Below are 18,667 nucleotides of genomic sequence, written 5' to 3' on the forward strand. Positions count from 1 at the left end.
TTAACCATACTTCTGTTAAACGTTATACTTATGGATTTAATCTCCTTATCAATCCAATTCCAATAATATCGCGCATATAATATAAATAATTGTTCTCTACCATTTCTCGTATCATATCTACTTATCTACTCATATAATATAATATCTGCTTATCGTTTTCTCCACTAAGCAATCGGAAATGACATAAAGAAATGCAAGGTAAACAAAACAAAACACAAAGCAGATAAGTAAACAATAAACGTTAATGCAATGCAAGCAAAACAAAAACATAATAAAAGATAAAAAAGTACATACATTTGCTAACAATGTAAATTAGAGGTAAACAATAATAAACCATAAACAAAACTCATGATAATGTCAAACGCCGATCCCTAAATTTCAAATTACACACTACAAAAAAGTCTTAAAAATTTTCAGAGTGAAAAAGGCTATAAAGAACAAAAAACCACTCAAAATGCAACAATTAAACAAATGTACGATTAAAAAAAAAAATGCAACATATATAGAACCCAAAACACAACCTAAAGCAAATGCAATCCACTGTTCATAAACCAAGATTAAAAAATCAAAAGGAAGTAAACAAGTGCTACAAGAATATAGCACAATACACACTATAAAAAAAACTCAAAACACCACCCTGCAATGGGTCAAAAAGCCATCGAAAAAGAACAATAAATACAAATAATACAATAAATATTCATACGTAGAACCCAAAAAAAATAAAAAAAAAACCCTGAATCAAAAGCAAAAGCCACACATCGTTCTTATAAATCAAGATCAAAGAATCAAAGAACTTGCAAACAACAATATGGAACTCAAGAATACTTAACAAATGACATTTTATTAAAAAAAAAAAAAAAGTTGGCCAAATGATGTACCATTATATCTTTGGTCCTACAGGAATAGAACGAAAATGGGAGAGGAAAGATGCGAATCTGTCACGGTATATAACATACCAAATTTTGCTCATAGTAACATGCTATCATTATTCTATAGCCTTCCCATGTAGATGTAGATGGGTGATTTGCGGTGTCTTCAAGACGTAAAGCAAAAACTCATTCCATGTATCAATAGGGCCAGGCAAACACCAATGAACACAGTCAGCAATTGACATATTCCTTGTTGGTGAATATCCATAGAAGTTTGGATGTCCATCAGGTCTCAACAACATAGCTTCAGTTAAATCCAACACCCTCAACTCCAAGCGCTTCTTATTCTTCTTCTTCTTCTTCTCCTTCCTAATTGCTTTCTTCTCTGCTTCCCTCAGCACCCCAACTTGATTCAATTTCATCTCCAAAATAAACCCATCTAACTTCTTCTCCTCCTTGCCATAAGGCCTCGTCCTCGGACACTGTCCACCTTCTTTCCATGACAGATTCTCGAAGTGTGCCGGAGAAAATGTCCTCAGAAATGTCACCCCCTTGTAGTTTTCAAGTTCCTCAAGGGTTCTAAAGAAAGTCCGGAATGCCTTCTTGTGTCCATAGAAGACTGTTAGGTCAGTGATGTTGTCATGTTGGCACCTTGAACATCCAACGATTTCACCATTTTCGTAGTATATTACAGGTCGAAAGAACCAATGTCCACCGGAGACGATTACGTAATCGAAGTTTTCGACCTCGGTTGCCCATGCCTCGTCGGCTTCGTCCAAGTAGAGGTTCATGAGGTCCTTGGAGTTGGAGTAAATTTTGGGGTCTGCTTCTTTGGCTTTGACTAAAAATGGTGACCACAGTGTCCCTACGGTGAAGTTGTAATCCTTGTACAAATAGCGCTTGAAATTATAACTTGTGTATGAATAATAGTGATGAGAAATATCCTCAGGATAAGCCACCTGACAGTTGCAGTGTAAAATTAAATGTTTATATTATATCGTCATATAAAACTTTTTTTTTTTTTTATCTGGTCAATTTGATAATTAATCTTAGCCAACAACTCTTTTATCACAAACAAAATATATTTTCAAAAAAATTGTGTAAATACACTAAACCTATATTTTAAATTAGATCTACCTGTTAAATTGTTAACATAATATTATTAGGTTGACTTAAAATAACTCTGAAAGAAAATTTGATTTGACATAATAATAATTTTCTTGACTTGATAATTTTAACCAACCACCCTTTATCACAATGTTAATTTTTTTTTTTTTTGAATTTGTTTAATTACAACAAACCTATATTTTAAAAATTAGAATTAAGTGCTTAATATAATATAATTAAGTGACTTTGAAAAAAAAAAGATCTTGCATATGTAGTGATTGATTCAGTCGTACTTACACTGTTTAAGAGGCACAGCAGAGAATGCATTTGATTCCTTCCAACGGAGTCCCCAACAAAGGCCAATGACTTCCCTCTGACAATTTCAAGGAATTGAACAGCATCAAAGAATGGTAGCTCACAATCATCTGGTTTCCACCTCCATTTCAAGAACTCGGTATCAGATCTCCCAAACTTCATGCAGTTTTGTTGATCAATGATCAGATTGCAAGATGTATTTGTGTAATAAGTTCCATTTGGGTATGGAACCCAATTTCCTCTAAATATATCACAAACTTTTCCCTTGGGTTCTATGCTTTTCAAAGTAGTAGTGCTGGTATTATTTTCTCCCTTCGGTTCTATGCCTATCAAACCACTACTAGTGATATCACTCTGGGGAGATGGCAATAATGGTGAGGTAGAAGAGTAGTTTAGATAGAGAGGGATGGCAATGAAGAAAAGTGAGGCAAGGGCTAGTAGAAGAATCTTGGGTCCTGTGAATTTTACACCAGGAAGCTCAATAGCTTGAAACTTCATGGTGGACAAGTGTGAAGCAACATTTTAAAGATTTTGACGATGGACTAAATATATAATGGTCCTTAATTGGAATAATTACATATTCCAATTTCTATGTTATCAAAACCTGTTTGTTTTCTCGTGAGGCATTATGGTTTACAATAAAATGCTAACTGGAATGTTGAGTATCCTCAACCAATAATTATCGTTTTATGATTTGCACATATTTAATAATAGATAATAAAAGCAAGCTAGATGATCCATTGGTTAAAATAATTAATCTTTTTATCAATTGCACATTTGTATATATCCAAATCATAAATTAGAAAAATGTAATGGGTTTTTTTTTTTTTTTTTACTAAAAATTTCCATCTTATCAATTATATTTGTATATATCTAAATCATAAATTACCAAAACATAACAGTTTTATTTGTATATAACTAAATCATAAATTTCGAAAATATAATGGTTAAAAAAACAAGAAGCAACAAGATAACACTAAAGCAAACATGCCATTTAGCTTATTAAGTTCTAGCAAAAGCTTAACTTTGATACTAGAATTATAGTATCCTCATGAAATAAAATTTTGCAAATAAATTATGTCATTAAACTGTAAATTTCATCATCCATTTTGATTAAAATATAAAAATATATTGTGTGACATTTTTTATACAGCTACATAGCTGTTGTCACAAAATATATTAGATATAAAAAAACAACTGGTAGTCTTTTTGCAACATCATATTCAATTTGGAAAGATAATTGAATTTGGAAAAAAAAAATTAAGTATACGTTTGTTAAAGAAAATTTCAAATGTTAAAAGCCTAGAATTGAAAATTAAAACAATTCAGAATTGAAAAGCCATGCTAGAAACTTTTTCATGTCTAACAATAGCATTGTTGATGAAGAAAAGCCATTAAACTATCAACAAAAAAGAAATAAAAAAAATTTCATTTAGTTTTATAAACCTTGAATAGTTTATTAATATTGTCAACTTTTAAAAATAGCTAATAGATTTTGATTATCAATTATGGTGCCTTTTTATTTAAAATTTCATTTATCAATTATATTCGTATATATCTAAATTATAAAAGAAGGAATTATATTTGAAATTTAAAATTAAAAAAAAAAAGAAAAGAAAAAACCAAAAAAGATGAGGTTTCTAAAATGAGTGTTCCAGAGTTAATATTTATATATATTGGAAGTGTGAATTGGATATTCGAATATATATTACATTGCTAGGTATTTGATGAACTAACCAATAAATGATGGCCATTAACTACATATGATAGGTTATTTCTTTCATACATCATTACTAAAAATTTACAGCATCATGATAAATTATATAGGACACTGTGTATACACGTTTTGATTTACAGCATTCTGATAATTATATAGGACAGTGTGTGTACACTTTTTGATTTACCGACTTGTAAATTACCAGTTTTGATTTAATAAGGCTGGTAAAAAGAAATTGAAAAGCAGGTAAAAAGCAAAATAAAGAATAGAAAAAAATAATAATAATAAAGAGTGTTGTTGCATTAATATAAAATTTTAAAGTTGGGGTTTTCTGGAAATCAATGGTCTATTATAGTTTGTGAGTGGGTATAGAGATTTTGTGTGGTGCAATTAGAGGTTCCCAAACATTTCCTTTTTGGTAAAGCCCAATCTGAACAGCCTTTGCTGTTGTTGAAGTCGGAAACTGTGACAGATTCACAGGCATTCTTGAGAGAGAGAGAGAGAGAGACAGAGAGAGAGGGGGAAGAAATGGCGGGTTTGCTAGCATGGGCAGCAGACGTAGTAGGAGGTGGTGGTGGGCAAAGCAACGACGAGAACGATTCGATTTCGATCCCAATAGTCTTCACCGAGGATCAGAGAAAGTACATACTAGAATTGGATCAGAAAGCAGCTTCTCTGAACCGTTCGATCCAAGACCTACGCCTCAGACTTCCTCCCCCAGATATCTCCCAGCGTCTCCCTCACCTCCATGCCCACTCCCTTGCTTCCAATGCGGCTCTTGCTCTTCAGCTGAATGCCCACTCAGCCACCCGCGAACAGGTTTTCGTCTTCTTCTTCTTCTTCAATTTCCCCAGCTGGGTTCTTCAATTTCAGATTTTTCCTTATCTGGGTGCTTGTCAATTTTGCCTTTTTTTCTTCGTATCCAATAATTCGATTCTTAATGCATCTTAACTGGTGTCTTTTATCCTTGATTCTTTTGGAAAGATTGATTTTTGTTCGCCATTCTGCCAGGGTAGTCTAATGCTGTTGATTGGGTGCTTTTGTTAGTTTTAAATGGTTTTATTATGGTTTGATAAAGAAATGGATGCAATCGATTTAAAAGAATTTGTGAAGGGTAAATAATTTTTAAATTTTGTATGGTGTATAAAGAAATGGATGATCCAATAGATGTAGCTGAAAAATGATTGATCACTTAGTGTTTTGCAGTGCAGAGGATTTTTTAAAAAAAATTTCTATGTAAGATTTGAGTTTTCCCTATTAATAGTTTCAATTACTCCTTTTGGCTAGGCCCAATTGAGAGAGGTGACTCTGCAGGAAGAAAACGTTGCATATGAGAAGGCTATATCGAATTGTGAAGGTAAAATACAGGAGAAAGTGCAGGAAGCAGATTTGCTTGAGAAGAAGTTGGAGGTGAGCACTATAATACTTCCTTTATTAAGATATCAACAACACATCCCATCCTGTCGTGCATCATTTTCTCCAATAGAAATCTTGTAATAATTTCGTTGTGGTTTATGAGAAGTTAACAGCACCGTTTCAGTTCCTCTTTGTTAACTAATGTTTTCAGGAATTGGAGGAGCGCGAGAAGAGTTTGAGAGCTGAACTAGAAAATGCGCAGACAGCATTGAACGCCTGCCGGTCTGATAGAACAGATGAATTGGTGGGTGAATCCAAGACAACGGATGAGACTGGGCAAGATACAGAAGAATCAAAGTCTTCCATGCTAGACAAGTTAGAGAACAAGAAGAAAGAATTGGTACGTTGCACCTTTTCATTTGATCTCGTCCGTATTTATTTTGTTGTTGTGTTTTTTCGTACTCTGTTTATTTATATAAATCTGCTTGTTCCTTTTAGACTTCACTGGAAGAGGTAGTCCACGACTTAGAGAAAAGATGGGCACAAATTCAAGAAAAAGCACTAAAACAGCCCACCCCAGGTATCTTTAATATTCAATTTCCTTAGAATATTTGTCTGCTTGAAGGATTTTAAACTTACAAATTATCTGTCAGGAGCTGATTTCTCACTTGGCTATGCATTGGTATCTGCAGGACCTATTTATTAGTATTTATGTTTAATTACAAACATTTTTAAATCTAGGGAAAATCTTAGTTTTCTTTGAGCATTAAAGTGAGACCTTTTTTGGAAAGACTGTGTAAGGCAGATGAATGACTTATAGCGTGAATTGAAAGTTGAAAGTTTGATAGATATGAAGAAACTAATTTGTTCATCACAATTACCTTATTAGGTGTGATTTTAAACTCTGTTTGGTTTGGAATTTACAACTTAATGGTCAATGATAGACTTTGAAAAGGGATTCACTAATCAAGTAAGGAATTTCCAGCTTTCCTGGGGCTCCTGTCATATAGCAGTCCCTGAGTGGCTGATGTGGCACCATCATCTCATATATGATGCTAGTTGCCAATATCGGATGAGCATGCTAATCTGTAATTAAAAAATCCATGTCTATGCTGCTAGCTTGTAAAGACTTTGACTTAAAGCAGTTTCTAATGTGCAGCTCAAAGGGAGAAAACTTTGGATAAACAACTTCACAGCCTTATTGAGCAACTAGCAGCTAAGCAGGTTGTAAATTCCCAATAATCTTTTGATTTTCCCTACTTGTTAATACTGATTTGTCCGTTTATCCATTCAATAGCTGAGAACAGAGTTCATCAATTGTTTCTGCTTTCTTTGCAGACACAAGCAGAAGGTCTAGTTAGTGAAATTCATATAAAAGAGATGGAGCTAGAAAAATCAAATGGGTTGTGGAGGAGGGTTGGAAACAATAATGCAGAGATGAATGCAGCTAGAAACCGATTTGGACGAACGGCATCTGATAAGGGATTTGCTTCATCTGATTATGTTACAGATTCTAATCAGAAGGGTCTTTATGGTACGAGAAGTGAAAGGCTCATGCTGCTCAGGTCGGCGTTTGTGCTATACATTTTAGCTTTGCACGTCTTGGTCTTCATCAGAATTTCATTTTGAAGAGCATACTGATAATACTTGATGAATCTTCATCCAGACTATGAGCACATACTGAACTTGATGTAATATTTTTTTAGGCCTTGCCTATATGGAAACCAAAGAGGAGAGATATGAGAAAAAAAAAAAAAAAAAAAAAAAAACCTATTGTTGGACGTATTATTCTTGTTTATATTATACTGAAAATAAATAATACTACATTGGCAAGTTTGTTTTTCTGTTGAGTTTGAGATTGAGTTTCATCATCAATGCTAAATATTAACGACTTATTGTGGCTTTTTAGAGATTTGAAAATATTATACAGAAACAAAAACCGATTTCAACAATTGGTCAGCAGCAATATCTTCCCTTGAAATTTTGTAATATAAGATTAAGGGCAGTTTTTCTGTTTTTATCCTTGGCGTGATAGTTCCTGAATATGGTAAGTTAAAAGGGATGCTGGCAAGAGTAAATTTTTAAGCGGTAACTCTTGAGACTAACCCTATGTTAGGTACTTGTTTTTTCCCTCAAAAAAAGAATCCTTGCACATTTCAATGGAAAATCTAACATGAATTTTCATTTTGTTGTTATCTTTATCATCCATCTAGGTTGTTGCTATCTTTAGCATCCATCTAGGTAGTAAAATCAAATTTCGATCATCAGAACAGTGATGCTATCAAGAATCCAACGAACTCTGACCAAGCTTGTGATGATGGTCTTTCCCCCCCCCCCCCCCCCCCCCCCCCCCCCCCCTTTTTTCGGTTAATCTTGAAGTCTGCAGCAAATGGAAGCAAAAGAATAGAAGTCGCAGAATTATGGAAGTAGCCGGCAATCCAATCCAGGCTGATCAAAGTACGCTTGAATATACTTAACTGACAATTTTCCGTATGTATACAGCTTTAAATAAATATATATAAATATATGTGATCACACTGTGAAAAAAAATGAATAACTACATCTTTCTTTACACAATATGTATATGTTCTGATTCAACATTTTTCAGTCTTCTCATCTAGGAACTCTGCTCTGTCTTCAACATATACAGCAAAAATTCATTCCAGGTATCAATGGGGCCTGGCAAGCACCAGTGAACACAGTCAGCTAGTGTCATGTTTCTGTGTGGTGAACGTCCATAGTAGTTTGGGTGTCCATCAGGTCTCAACAACATAGCTTCGGTTGTGTCTAGCAGCCTAAACTGTAAACCCATTTTCCTTCCTTGTTTCTCTGCTGCCTTCAGTTCCTCAACTTGATTCAAATACATCTCCAACATATATCCATCCAACTTCATTTCCTCTTTGGTAAAAGGCTTGGTTCTTACACAATTTCCTCCTTCATTCCATGCTCCATTCTCAAAGTGTGCAGGAGAAAACGTCCTCAAAAATGTCACCCCCTTGTAGTTTTTAAGTCCCTGAAGTGTTCTAAAGACAGTTCGGAAAGCATTCCTGTATGCATAGTAGGGTGTGAGGTCTGTGATGTTCTCTTTTTGGCACGTTGAACATCCAATAACTTGACCATTTTCGCTGAGTAATAAAGGTCGAAAGAACCATTGTCCAGCTGAAACAATCACATAGTCAAACTTTTCAACCTCTGTTGCCCATGCCTCGTCTGGTTCATCCAAGTAGAGGTTCATGATGCTGTTGAAGGAATAACCACTGGGGTCTGCTTCTTTGAATTTAACTAAAAATGGAGCCCAGAGTGTTCCTATAGTAAACTGGTAATCTGTGTATAAATAGCGCTTGAAATAGTCTGTGTTTGAAGAATAATCATGAGAAAGATCCTCAGGATAAGCCACCTGACAGATGCAATGTAACGGTTGTATCAGTATTAGTATATATGTGAAGATTGAAAACAAGTTTAATCAACAGGGAATTGGCTACTAAAGAAAATTCTGCAAAACAATTTCTCTTGCTGTAGTGCCTGATTGAGTGCTTACACTGGATAAGAGGCACAGCAATGACTGCATTTGATTCCTTCCAACGGAGTCCCCTAGGAAGGCCAATGACTTCCCTCTGACAAGCTCCAGGAATTGAACAGCATCAAAGAACGGTAGCTCACATTCCTCTGGTTTCCACCTCCATTTCAAGAACTCTGTATCGGGTCTCCCAAACTTCAAGCAGTTTTGTTGATCAATAATCATACTGCAAGATGTATTTGTGTAATAAGTTCCATTGGGGTATGGAACCCAATTTCCTCTAAATACATCACAATTTTTGCCTGGTACTGTGCTTTTCAAACCACTGATATTATTTTTGCCTTGTTCTATGCTTTTCAAACTACTGATATCACTCTCTGGAGATGGCAATGGTGAACTTGGACTGTTGTTTAGACATAGAGGGATGACAGTGAGGAGAGATAAGGTAAGGGCTATTAGAAGAACCTTGATGTGTGTGTTGGGTGGTGGGTATTTTCCACTGGGAGCCTCTAAGGTATGGAACTTCATATTGAATATGTCTGAAGCCAGGTGTTTAATTGATTTTTCTATATATGGTTTCAGAAATTATGCCGTTTCTTCTTGGCTATGGTCCTTGGTGGATTAATAATCAAATTTAATATTATTTTTTCAAACCCTTTTTTTTTTTTTTTTGGTGGCTTCAATCACTAACCGTATCTTCATAATGACACATCTTTATTTCTTGGTGAGGCATCATGATCATTATTTAAAGAAGACCAGGGAAAAGGTATTTCAAAGCATCTTTTTTCAGAAATACATATTTTCTTGAAAATACGTCTCAGCTAGCCTAATACATGCTTCATACTGGACTCGTTTTCAACAAGCTAATCGTGTCATATTTAGACCATGCACATTGAATGAGTTAAAACATTGCTATCCACAAATGGGAAATACATTTTTTTTGTTTGACATATTTTCTATGTAAAATTCATGAATTTACAGAGAATCTTTGCTGTTGGTTATAACTCAGCTGATTCCAAGCTGTCAAAATAAATATTGATAAAGAAAAGAAATAACATGTGATGTAAGCCCAAGTTGACAGTATATTAGATAAAGAAAAGAAATTTTCTAAAAAAATATTTACATATATATATATATGTATGATTTTTCTCCTATATAGAAATCCTAGACAATTTTTTGTTCAGAATAACACATATTCTTGATAGGATACATGTGTAAAAGAAAAAAAATATGTACATTTGTATCCTTTTCAAAATACAGATAAAATTTTGTCCAGAATTCTAGATGACAGAATTATTGTGTATATATATATATATATATTATAAATACAAATTCATATATCATTCCTACATAATAACATAGATCCATGTGCACCCAGTTATATTTCTTTGATCAATCACTGATTCATATGGCTATGATTTTCTTCATCGACGGGTCTTGAATCTACCCTTCATGGTAGGCCAGAAAGTGATTGGGAAATCACAGAATCATAAAAGGGTGCTAAGTAACGGTACTGGCGTGGCTTAGGAGTGAAGTCTTTTAATGATTGCCAAGTTGTAAATTGTTGCCTTCTAAAACAGGGTTCACACCTTTTACATTTCAGAATGTCCTTTTGCTATGTCTTTTGGAGTGCTTATCTTATCTTATATGCATATCTTTTTGTCTGAACTTCTTTTGCCTTATTATATTGTCTGGAACCCGATAGATATAATGATTAAATATTCTTCCTATAGGCTATAGTTTTCACTAAAGTAAACTCCGGTTGGCAATGGAAGTTGGGCAAAACCAGATAAGCTAATACTTAATTGTAATAACCATTGGATACTTGGTCAATTCTCAAGATTAGCCTAAAAGTTTAGTTTAATGGAACATTAAGCAGAAAAAAACTGCTTCTTTGGCTTATTCTTTTCTAGTGCATAGCTATAAGTGAAAAACTAGTATGATAGTTATTAAATATATTGCCCTTATTAGGTGTCTAGATTGGATCCTTAATAATATATTTAGACAAAAAAAAAAAAAAAAAAACTTTTTATCAGGAAATTGTTTATCAAAATACGCCAGTTTGAGTAGTTGGGAGAAGCATCTAAGCACGATAGCAGAGAAATGATTGTAGAGTTATTTTCTGTCAAAGTTTCCTTAAAAAGTACCGTTCGTACATTTTCTACGAAACTGCAAGTCCCTCTTTTATAACGACGGTGCAGATTTGAAAGATCATTTCATGCATAATGTTGTCCCAACAGCAAAAGTCAGCTCCCAAATTCAATTATTTTAATCACCATTTTTTTGAGCTGTTGCTTTGTTTCTATCAAAATTGCCTCACAACAAGCAGCGATATAATACCTCAGTATTTGTAGAATTAATGCAATGACAATAAAACATTTGTCGGTCTACATTTTTTATTCATTTGGGAAAATGGTAAGTCATGATAATTTGCAAATATTTTCTGCAAGAGAATAGAGCTATTAACATGGGAATTAAAAGAATTTAGAACAATTGTGCATTATTATTACTATTTGGGGTGCAAGAAAAGGTCTAAATTTGACAGAGATAAGTTTTGCTGATTTTTGTTCACTGATGAGTCTTGCTTCAAGGGTTGTTTTGCTTTACCTCCTTGTCTGGGTGATGACTTAAACGTGAAGGGTTGGACACCTTGTTGAATCATATATGCAATTTTTTAATTTTTTTTTTTTTGAGTAAAATACAAATAAATATAGGAAATAATTTTCTGTAGAGAGAAAGTCTGTCTTGCATATGTTCTGATGCTTGGGAATTTAGGAATCAAACATTCTGGACCAGTGAAGAACTTTCCAGCAAGAAAATAAGTAGTATTAGCAAATGAAAGAAACATCAAAATTTTCTTATGCCTCCAATAATTTTCCATGTCTAAAAACGAGACCAATAATTGACTATAACAAAATTGTGACAGATATATTGATGGCTAACAAACATGAAACGATGTATGATCTTACACAGTCTGCACAAAATAATATATCTTCATTTGACTACCAGCCACCACAGGTAGACTGCTTACCTAGAGTTGGCAGTCTTTTTAACAATGATAAATCCAAGTTATGTATAAATTATTTGGTTGGTTAGTTGGCTTTAATAAATTTAGTTGGTTTTGATTAATTAATTTTCCCCTCCTCTATCCCGATCTCTGAACCTTCCCAAAATCCACCCATCCCCAAATCAATCTGCTCAAGAACGCATAAACAAACACTTTGATTTTTTAGCAAGTCCTTTTCCTTTAGTTCCACTTTAAATGTCACGGAAGAGGAAAGATTGATTTCTGATTTAGACATATCGCCAACTTTATGACTGGCATCTTTTTCACTTTTGGAAAATCTAAAGTAAAAAAGAAAAAGTTCAACATGCTCATATGTCTATCATTTTGTGCAACTTGTTTTTCATTTTTATTCAGCAGCCAATCAAAATCTAATCTTTCTCATTTTCCATGAATCTTTTTCAACATGTGAAGCAAAAAAGCATTCCAAGTATCAATGGGGCCTGGTAAGCACCAATGAACACAGTCAGCAATGGTCCCATTCTCATCTGCCCTGTGACCATAATGGTTTGGATGCCCATCTGGCCTAACCACCATTGCTTCGGTAATATCTAGCAACCTGAACTTCAAACCCTTTACTTTCCCTTCTCTTTCTGCTGCTTTAAGCTCCTCCACTTGAGTTTCATACAACTCCAAATCGGCCCCGTCTAATTTCATTTCCAGTTTGGAGACTGGTCCTGTTCTTTTGCATTCCCCTCCTTTATTCCACTCTCCATTCTCGAAATGAGCCGGTGACAATGTCCTCAGAAAGGTGATTCCCCTGTAGTTTTTAAGGTTTAAAAGTGTTCTAAAAGCAGTCCCGAAAGCCTTCCTGTATCCATAAAACATGGTAAAGTTTTTAATGCCATTTCTTTGGCATAAATGGCAACCAACAATTTGACCATTTTCATAGAATATTTGGGGACCAAAGAACCATCTTCCTGCTGAGATTATCACGTAATCAAATCGTTGAATTTCCGCTGCCCAGTCACTGTTAGTCTCATCTAAATAAAGGTTTATGAGTCTGTTGTAAGTTGGCCCATTTGGTTCTGTTTCTGTAGCCTTAACCAAATAAGGTGACCAAAAGGATGCCAATGTGAAGTTGTAGTTAAGGTAGATCCAGATTTTGAACCTTGAATCAGTTTTGTTGGAAACAATATCTTCAGGGTAAACCGCCTGTTATTAATGCAGAAAGTGGAGTGAGAAAATGGAACAAATTTAACAGAAAGGAAACAAAATCTGTTTTCTTTTTTGTCGACAATATACCCAACAAACATATGTTACAGGCATAAGCTTCTGCATTCGTACTCTATGCACATGAGCCTAGCTGGACGGAAATGTGTAATGTCCCAAACAATTTTCTTCGAACACTTTATTGATTTTATTCCAAGTAGAAAACAAAATGCTTAGCTGCAAATTAGAATATTGGAAATGTGGGGTTACATTACTCATTATTGAACATTACTTACACTGGCTAACAGGCACAACAATGATTCCATATGGTTTCTTCCCAAAGAATCTCCAACAAAAGCCATTGACTTGCCTCTGACAAGCTCCAAGAACTGTACTGCATCGAAAAGAGGCAGCTCACATTGTTTGGGTTTCCACCTCCATTTTAAGAACTCAGAATCTGGTCTTCCAAACTTCATACAATTTTGATGGTCAAAAATCTCAGAGCAAGTGACATTAGTATAAGAAGCTCCATTGGGGTAGTAAACCCATTTACCGCGAAACATGTTGCAGTTGTTTCCAAAATTTATGGTGCCAATCAAATTGCTTGTGAAAGACAGCCATGGTGGTGAAGATGAAGTATTGGTAAAGAAGTAGAGGGGGACTGAAGAGAACAGTATTACTGCAAATGCAAGTAGGACAAGTTGGATTGTGGTGTACTTTTGTGTCGGATTCTTTGGAGGGGTAAAATCAATGACAAGAACCATAATGGGAGAAGAAGATACTATTCTACAAGAAAACAAACTATCAAAATATGTGTGATTATATAGGATGAAGAAAAGGATTCATAAACAACTATCATCATAGTTGATTAGCCAAAAAAAAAAAAAATCAATCATAATTCGCAAAGTGTCTTTGTTTTACCAGTAAAGTTAATGTAAATGGGAAAAAGGAATCATAGCTTTACCAAAACTCCTCTTTATGTGATTATGATCCACATCTGATCAAACATAACCATAATGAAAGTGGACAGTAGTTCATGAACCACCGTGACATAGAGTAAAATATGCATATATCAGTAAGTCTCAATTAAAATTATAAAGTTATGTTAAAAAGAAATATTATTCAATAATTACAATAAAAAATAAATAAATGCTGCAGAAAATGAAAGGAAGGAATTATTTAGGACTCTCATAAGACATTTACTAGGACAAATTTTTGCCAGCATGAAGGATAATATGGACCATATATGACTTGTAACCGAGTGATCCCTAGCGTGGCTTTGGTGCCAAGAAACAGATGATTCTGATGCTTGTCCTATATATCTAGTTTCCAATGTACCCATCAAATCAGCCATCCATGTTTCAGGGGGAAAAAAGTTACAGAGAGGGACAATTTGAAATTTTTTGTAATTTGGTGGGAATTATTTAATTTCAATGTGGAAGAATCACATAGAATCCAATTACTTGATTGTTGCACAATCATGATTTTAGGTTATTCATGAATCACGTGTCATGTCCTATTTTATACCATTCTTGTACTTTTAAAAAAAAAAATTAGCACAATTAAGCAACAAGAAAAAAGAGAAGAAAAAAACAGAGAGAAAAGCTTTGTAATTGTATGTAATTGGTGGGAATTTGGGAATCTTATATAACTTCAATATGCAGAATCACAAAGAATACAGTTACTCATATATGCATATCCATGATTTTGGGTAATCCATGAATCATTTCATGTCCTATTTTATACCGTTCTTATATTTTTCAAATAAAATTTAGCACGATGAAGCAACAAGAAAAAAGAAAACACCATTTTAAATACAAAAACAATTAATAATAAATAAAAAAAATCTATTTCACGAGCAATTTCCTATCATTGGAGTACAGATTTTTCTCCTCCTCAGCAGATCTGAGTCGTTCATTCTTCATCATCTCCAACAAGAAATCATTCCAATTATCAATGGGTCCAGGCAAGCACCAGTGAACACAGTCATTATACAAAGTCACATTTTCATGTGGCCAATGACCATATCTACTAGGATGACCATCTGGCCTCAATAACATAGCCTGTGTTGTATCAAGCAGCCTGAATTTCAAACCCCTTTCTCTCCCTTCTTTCTCAGCAGTCCTAAATTCCTCCAATTGGGTCATGTAAAGCTCCAAATTTGGACCTTCCAAATGAGTCTCATTGCTCCTAAATGGCTTTGTCCTAACACAATTCCCACCTTCATTCCACAACCCATTTTCAAAATGTGATGGTGCAAAAGTCCTTAGATATGTTATTCCCTTGTAGTTTTTCAAGCTGTTGATGGCCTTGAAAGCTGTCCTAAATGCTTTTCTATAGCCATAGTACATTCCTAAGTCTGTCACATTGTCAAGGAGGCAGTAATGGCACCCAACGATCTTTCCATTTTCATAAAAAACAAGTGGACGGTAAAACCAGTGGCCTGCTGAGATTATAATGTAATCGAATTCTTCAACTTGGGTTGTCCATTCCTCGTCGAATTCATCGAGGTAGAGGCTGAAGAGGCCGGTGTGAGTTGGACCATTAGGATCAGATTCTCTGCCTTTAACCAAATGAGGTGTCCAAAGTGTTGCCATGGTGAAGTTGTAGGTTGTGTATCTCCAGCGCTTGAAATGCTCATCTGGTGTGTATGACACATCTATAGGATATTCCACCTGAAAAATAACCAAAATTCCATGAAAAATTTCATGCAGAAATTTAGTGATTTTTTTTTCTTTCTTTTTTTCTAGTATAGAAAATGATATTTAAGCAGCATAATTTGATTTAAATTCAAGATGTGCTCAACTGGTCATGAAGGAAATAAATGTGGATTAGCTTAGTAGACCATCCTCTTATTGGACAAGATAATTAAATTCCAATATTATATTCTAAGGGCCCTAATTTGGTCACTATCAGGACTCGACATTTTGTTCTCAAAATAATAATTTAATTTGTCTTCTCGTTGGATTCTTTTTCAGATAGACAATATAAGGTTCACAATGCATGTTGCGTATATACTTTCCCATGTCCAAACATATATAAAGTGACAAATATTTCACAGATGGTAAACTTTTTTTTTTCAGTAGCAGCATATAAACAGGGACAATTGTTCTCAGATAATACATTAGATTAAAAAATTATAATATACTAGAAATGGAGGGTCAGAGTGCAAATTTAGCCACCGGAGATCTGTTTGGAAAACAATTTGTATATCTCTATGCATTATTTAAGAACTATTCAGATAATTAGAAAAGTATGTGTTAGGGTCCACATATGACTGATTGAAATTAAGATTTGACGTTGTAATAAAACCTTACATTATTAATTAGTTATTGTTGATGTAGATTAAATCTAATCATATACCAAACAACTTTTATTCAAATTTGCTGTAATGTCAAAAACCAGTGTCACCTATATTAATCAAATTTACTAAGCAGTGGTGCATATGATTTCAATTTCAACTTTCAAATTTCAATTTCAATTTCAATTTTATGAAACTGCGTGCATACTATTCATTTTTTATTATTATTATTTTTTTTTTCCTTCTGTTTCCATTTTCTCTTTCTTTCCCAAGAAGAAAACAAACGAAACAGAGAGATATATAGAAAGAGGTTAAAAGTGACTTAAAAACTTTGGAATCAGAGTACTTGGATTTATATTGTACTATATATACGATAGGGGCACATTACAAGGTTCTCTGACTCCTTCAGATTCTTTCTTGTTCATTTTTAAAATAGAAGAGTAAGTAATAGCTTTTTTGGGTAACCGTCTACACTAAGTATATATATTTTTATATTTGACTGCAGATCTATTTGATTAATTATTTAATTAATTAAAAGGTTTAGATCAACAAAAGTGAATGAAAATCAAAAAAGAAAAAAAAAGACTTTTAAAAAGAACCACAACATCAAATGGAGAGAGAGAGAGAGATAGTTTTAATATATTTTGTTTAATTATCATAAACTTCAAAATTAATTGTTTTCCTTTTTTTTTTTTTTTTTTTGTATGTCATGTCATACTTTTATATTATATATAAACTAATTTAATTGGAGGGTAAAACAACAGGCTCACAGTGCCACATGACATGTATATATACTGTGGGACAAACAAAGTAAAAAATAATAATAGTAATAATAATAATAAAAGCAGGTGAAATGGCACTCACATGCAGTTTTGGCTTCTCATAGGTACCATTGGCAAAGATTCCATGCCATATATGCCACACACCCAACTAAAGATAATATTTTTGGACTACTGTTGTTGATAGAATTTACCTAATCCTTGAATTGCTTAAAAGGCTTAGGTCAACTAACCTTGCTTCAAATATTAAAAATTCATTAAGTAAAAACAAATCAAGCAAACTGAAAATGAGAGCCATTGGAACTTATATTGAGGATCAAACCCCAAAGATTGAGTATAAGGTTCATGCATGTTCGTATAATTCTAAGCTTATATCTATGCATATATAAGTATAAATTATATGTTACTCTGTCCAAGACCAACTTTTTCTCAACCCATTCCCAAGAAAAAAGTAAAAAGAAAAGAGAAAAGACTCTAGACAACTTCTTGTGAGAATTAAAAAGAAAGGCAAAGGTGCATATGAATAATTAATTAATTTGATCATAAAAATAGTAGAAATTAAAAATTAGAAGGAAGAAGAGGAGATTAAATTAAATTAAATTAAAATTAAGCATACCCTAGAGAGGAGGCAAATCAAAGACTGCATTTGGTTTCTACCCACAGAGTCACCAACAAAGGCCAAAGACTTGCCTCTGACCAATTCCAAGAACTGAGCCGGGTTGAAAATAGGAAGCTCACACCCATCTGGTTTCCACCTCCATTTCATGTACTCAGAATCAGGTCTACCATATTTCATACAGTTTTGGTGCTCATGAATTGCCCAACATGTTTTGTTAGTGTAATAAGGAGCTTTTGGATTTGGAACCCATTCCCCTGAAAATAAATCACACTCGTTTGTGGAAGAAGAAGAAGATGGCAAAGCTGTATGATCATAAACAAATTTATGGTCATGGTTATAATCATCGGAATTAGGAGGTGGTTTTGAAATGCTTTGAAAGAGCAATGAAGAGTAGCTTATGGAAGGGTAGCAGAGAGGGATAAAAATGGTGAGGAAAACAAGGGAAGAGAATGCTATTACAAGTACTAGTTTGGGTGATTTCTGAACAAGAAGTGATTGGTTTTGGTTTTTCCCATGGGGAAAATCATGAAGAGCTTGATTATGCTTCATTGAGAAAGAGATAGATTGGGCGAGAGAGAAAGAGAGAAGGTAGTTGAAATTAAAATTTTAAAGAAGAAGAAGAAGCTGATGTTTATATGGGGGTATAGGTGAATGATGCATGATGTTACACAGACAATTTTTCTAATAGTCCAATTTTTATAATAGTCACACCCTCTTTGTGTTTTGACCAGTTGCTCAGTTTTAAATGGGAAGCAATAACATCGAAGGAGGATCCAAATATACATTGGTTTAGGAAATTAAATAAATATAAACTAACAAATAAAATAAAAGAAGGAAAAGAATATATATATATATATATATATATATATAT

At 33.9% G+C, this 18,667-nt stretch overlaps 5 protein-coding genes across 5 annotated transcripts; 1 reads left to right on the plus strand and 4 right to left on the minus strand.

Annotated features, from left to right (window-relative positions):
• Window positions 1–985: 985 nt before the first annotated feature.
• LOC107416476 (protein trichome birefringence-like 19) lies at window positions 986–2,789 on the minus strand. Its single transcript, XM_016024959.4, has 2 exons — window positions 2,274–2,789; window positions 986–1,828 (listed from the first exon to the last, which is right to left on the minus strand). Exons 1-2 carry the CDS (start codon window positions 2,787–2,789, stop codon window positions 986–988), a joined length of 1,359 nt encoding a protein of 452 aa, XP_015880445.3.
• A 1,684-nt stretch (window positions 2,790–4,473) lies between these two features.
• Window positions 4,474–7,220, plus strand: LOC107416486 (uncharacterized). The gene is made up of 6 exons (XM_016024973.4): window positions 4,474–4,827; window positions 5,296–5,418; window positions 5,576–5,764; window positions 5,863–5,944; window positions 6,524–6,588; window positions 6,703–7,220. The coding sequence occupies exons 1-6, from the start codon at window positions 4,537–4,539 to the stop codon at window positions 6,991–6,993; spliced, it is 1,041 nt and encodes a 346-aa protein (XP_015880459.1). The 5' UTR covers window positions 4,474–4,536; the 3' UTR covers window positions 6,994–7,220.
• Window positions 7,221–7,716: 496 nt separating this feature from the next.
• LOC107416493 (protein trichome birefringence-like 19) lies at window positions 7,717–9,562 on the minus strand. The gene is made up of 2 exons (XM_016024982.4): window positions 8,903–9,562; window positions 7,717–8,761 (listed from the first exon to the last, which is right to left on the minus strand). The coding sequence occupies exons 1-2, from the start codon at window positions 9,407–9,409 to the stop codon at window positions 7,982–7,984; spliced, it is 1,287 nt and encodes a 428-aa protein (XP_015880468.3). The 5' UTR covers window positions 9,410–9,562; the 3' UTR covers window positions 7,717–7,981.
• A 2,610-nt stretch (window positions 9,563–12,172) lies between these two features.
• LOC107416495 (protein trichome birefringence-like 19) lies at window positions 12,173–13,914 on the minus strand. The gene is made up of 2 exons (XM_016024983.4): window positions 13,394–13,914; window positions 12,173–13,100 (listed from the first exon to the last, which is right to left on the minus strand). The coding sequence occupies exons 1-2, from the start codon at window positions 13,859–13,861 to the stop codon at window positions 12,327–12,329; spliced, it is 1,242 nt and encodes a 413-aa protein (XP_015880469.3). The 5' UTR covers window positions 13,862–13,914; the 3' UTR covers window positions 12,173–12,326.
• Window positions 13,915–14,720: 806 nt separating this feature from the next.
• LOC107416490 (protein trichome birefringence-like 19) lies at window positions 14,721–18,540 on the minus strand. Its single transcript, XM_016024978.4, has 2 exons — window positions 17,794–18,540; window positions 14,721–15,772 (listed from the first exon to the last, which is right to left on the minus strand). The coding sequence occupies exons 1-2, from the start codon at window positions 18,343–18,345 to the stop codon at window positions 14,945–14,947; spliced, it is 1,380 nt and encodes a 459-aa protein (XP_015880464.3). The 5' UTR covers window positions 18,346–18,540; the 3' UTR covers window positions 14,721–14,944.
• Between the last annotated feature and the right edge of the window lie 127 nt (window positions 18,541–18,667).

Source organism: Ziziphus jujuba, chromosome 4 (assembly GCF_031755915.1).
Source record: "Ziziphus jujuba cultivar Dongzao chromosome 4, ASM3175591v1".
NCBI lineage: Eukaryota > Viridiplantae > Streptophyta > Magnoliopsida > Rosales > Rhamnaceae > Ziziphus > Ziziphus jujuba.

Coding starts and splice junctions, on each gene's coding strand:
- LOC107416486 (XM_016024973.4), top strand. CDS start 4,537: ATGGCGGGTTTGCTAGCATGGGCAGCAGACGTAGTAGGAGGTGGTGGT. Junction 5,765..5,862: donor AGAACAAGAAGAAAGAATTG/GTACGTTGCACC, acceptor TGTTCCTTTTAG/ACTTCACTGGAAGAGGTAGT. Junction 5,945..6,523: donor ACTAAAACAGCCCACCCCAG/GTATCTTTAATA, acceptor TCTAATGTGCAG/CTCAAAGGGAGAAAACTTTG.
- LOC107416493 (XM_016024982.4), bottom strand. CDS start 9,409: ATGAAGTTCCATACCTTAGAGGCTCCCAGTGGAAAATACCCACCACCC. Junction 8,762..8,902: donor TGCTGTGCCTCTTATCCAGT/GTAAGCACTCAA, acceptor TGCATCTGTCAG/GTGGCTTATCCTGAGGATCT.
- LOC107416476 (XM_016024959.4), bottom strand. CDS start 2,789: ATGAAGTTTCAAGCTATTGAGCTTCCTGGTGTAAAATTCACAGGACCC. Junction 1,829..2,273: donor TGCTGTGCCTCTTAAACAGT/GTAAGTACGACT, acceptor TGCAACTGTCAG/GTGGCTTATCCTGAGGATAT.
- LOC107416495 (XM_016024983.4), bottom strand. CDS start 13,861: ATGGTTCTTGTCATTGATTTTACCCCTCCAAAGAATCCGACACAAAAG. Junction 13,101..13,393: donor TGTTGTGCCTGTTAGCCAGT/GTAAGTAATGTT, acceptor CATTAATAACAG/GCGGTTTACCCTGAAGATAT.
- LOC107416490 (XM_016024978.4), bottom strand. CDS start 18,345: ATGAAGCATAATCAAGCTCTTCATGATTTTCCCCATGGGAAAAACCAA. Junction 15,773..17,793: donor TGATTTGCCTCCTCTCTAGG/GTATGCTTAATT, acceptor GTTATTTTTCAG/GTGGAATATCCTATAGATGT.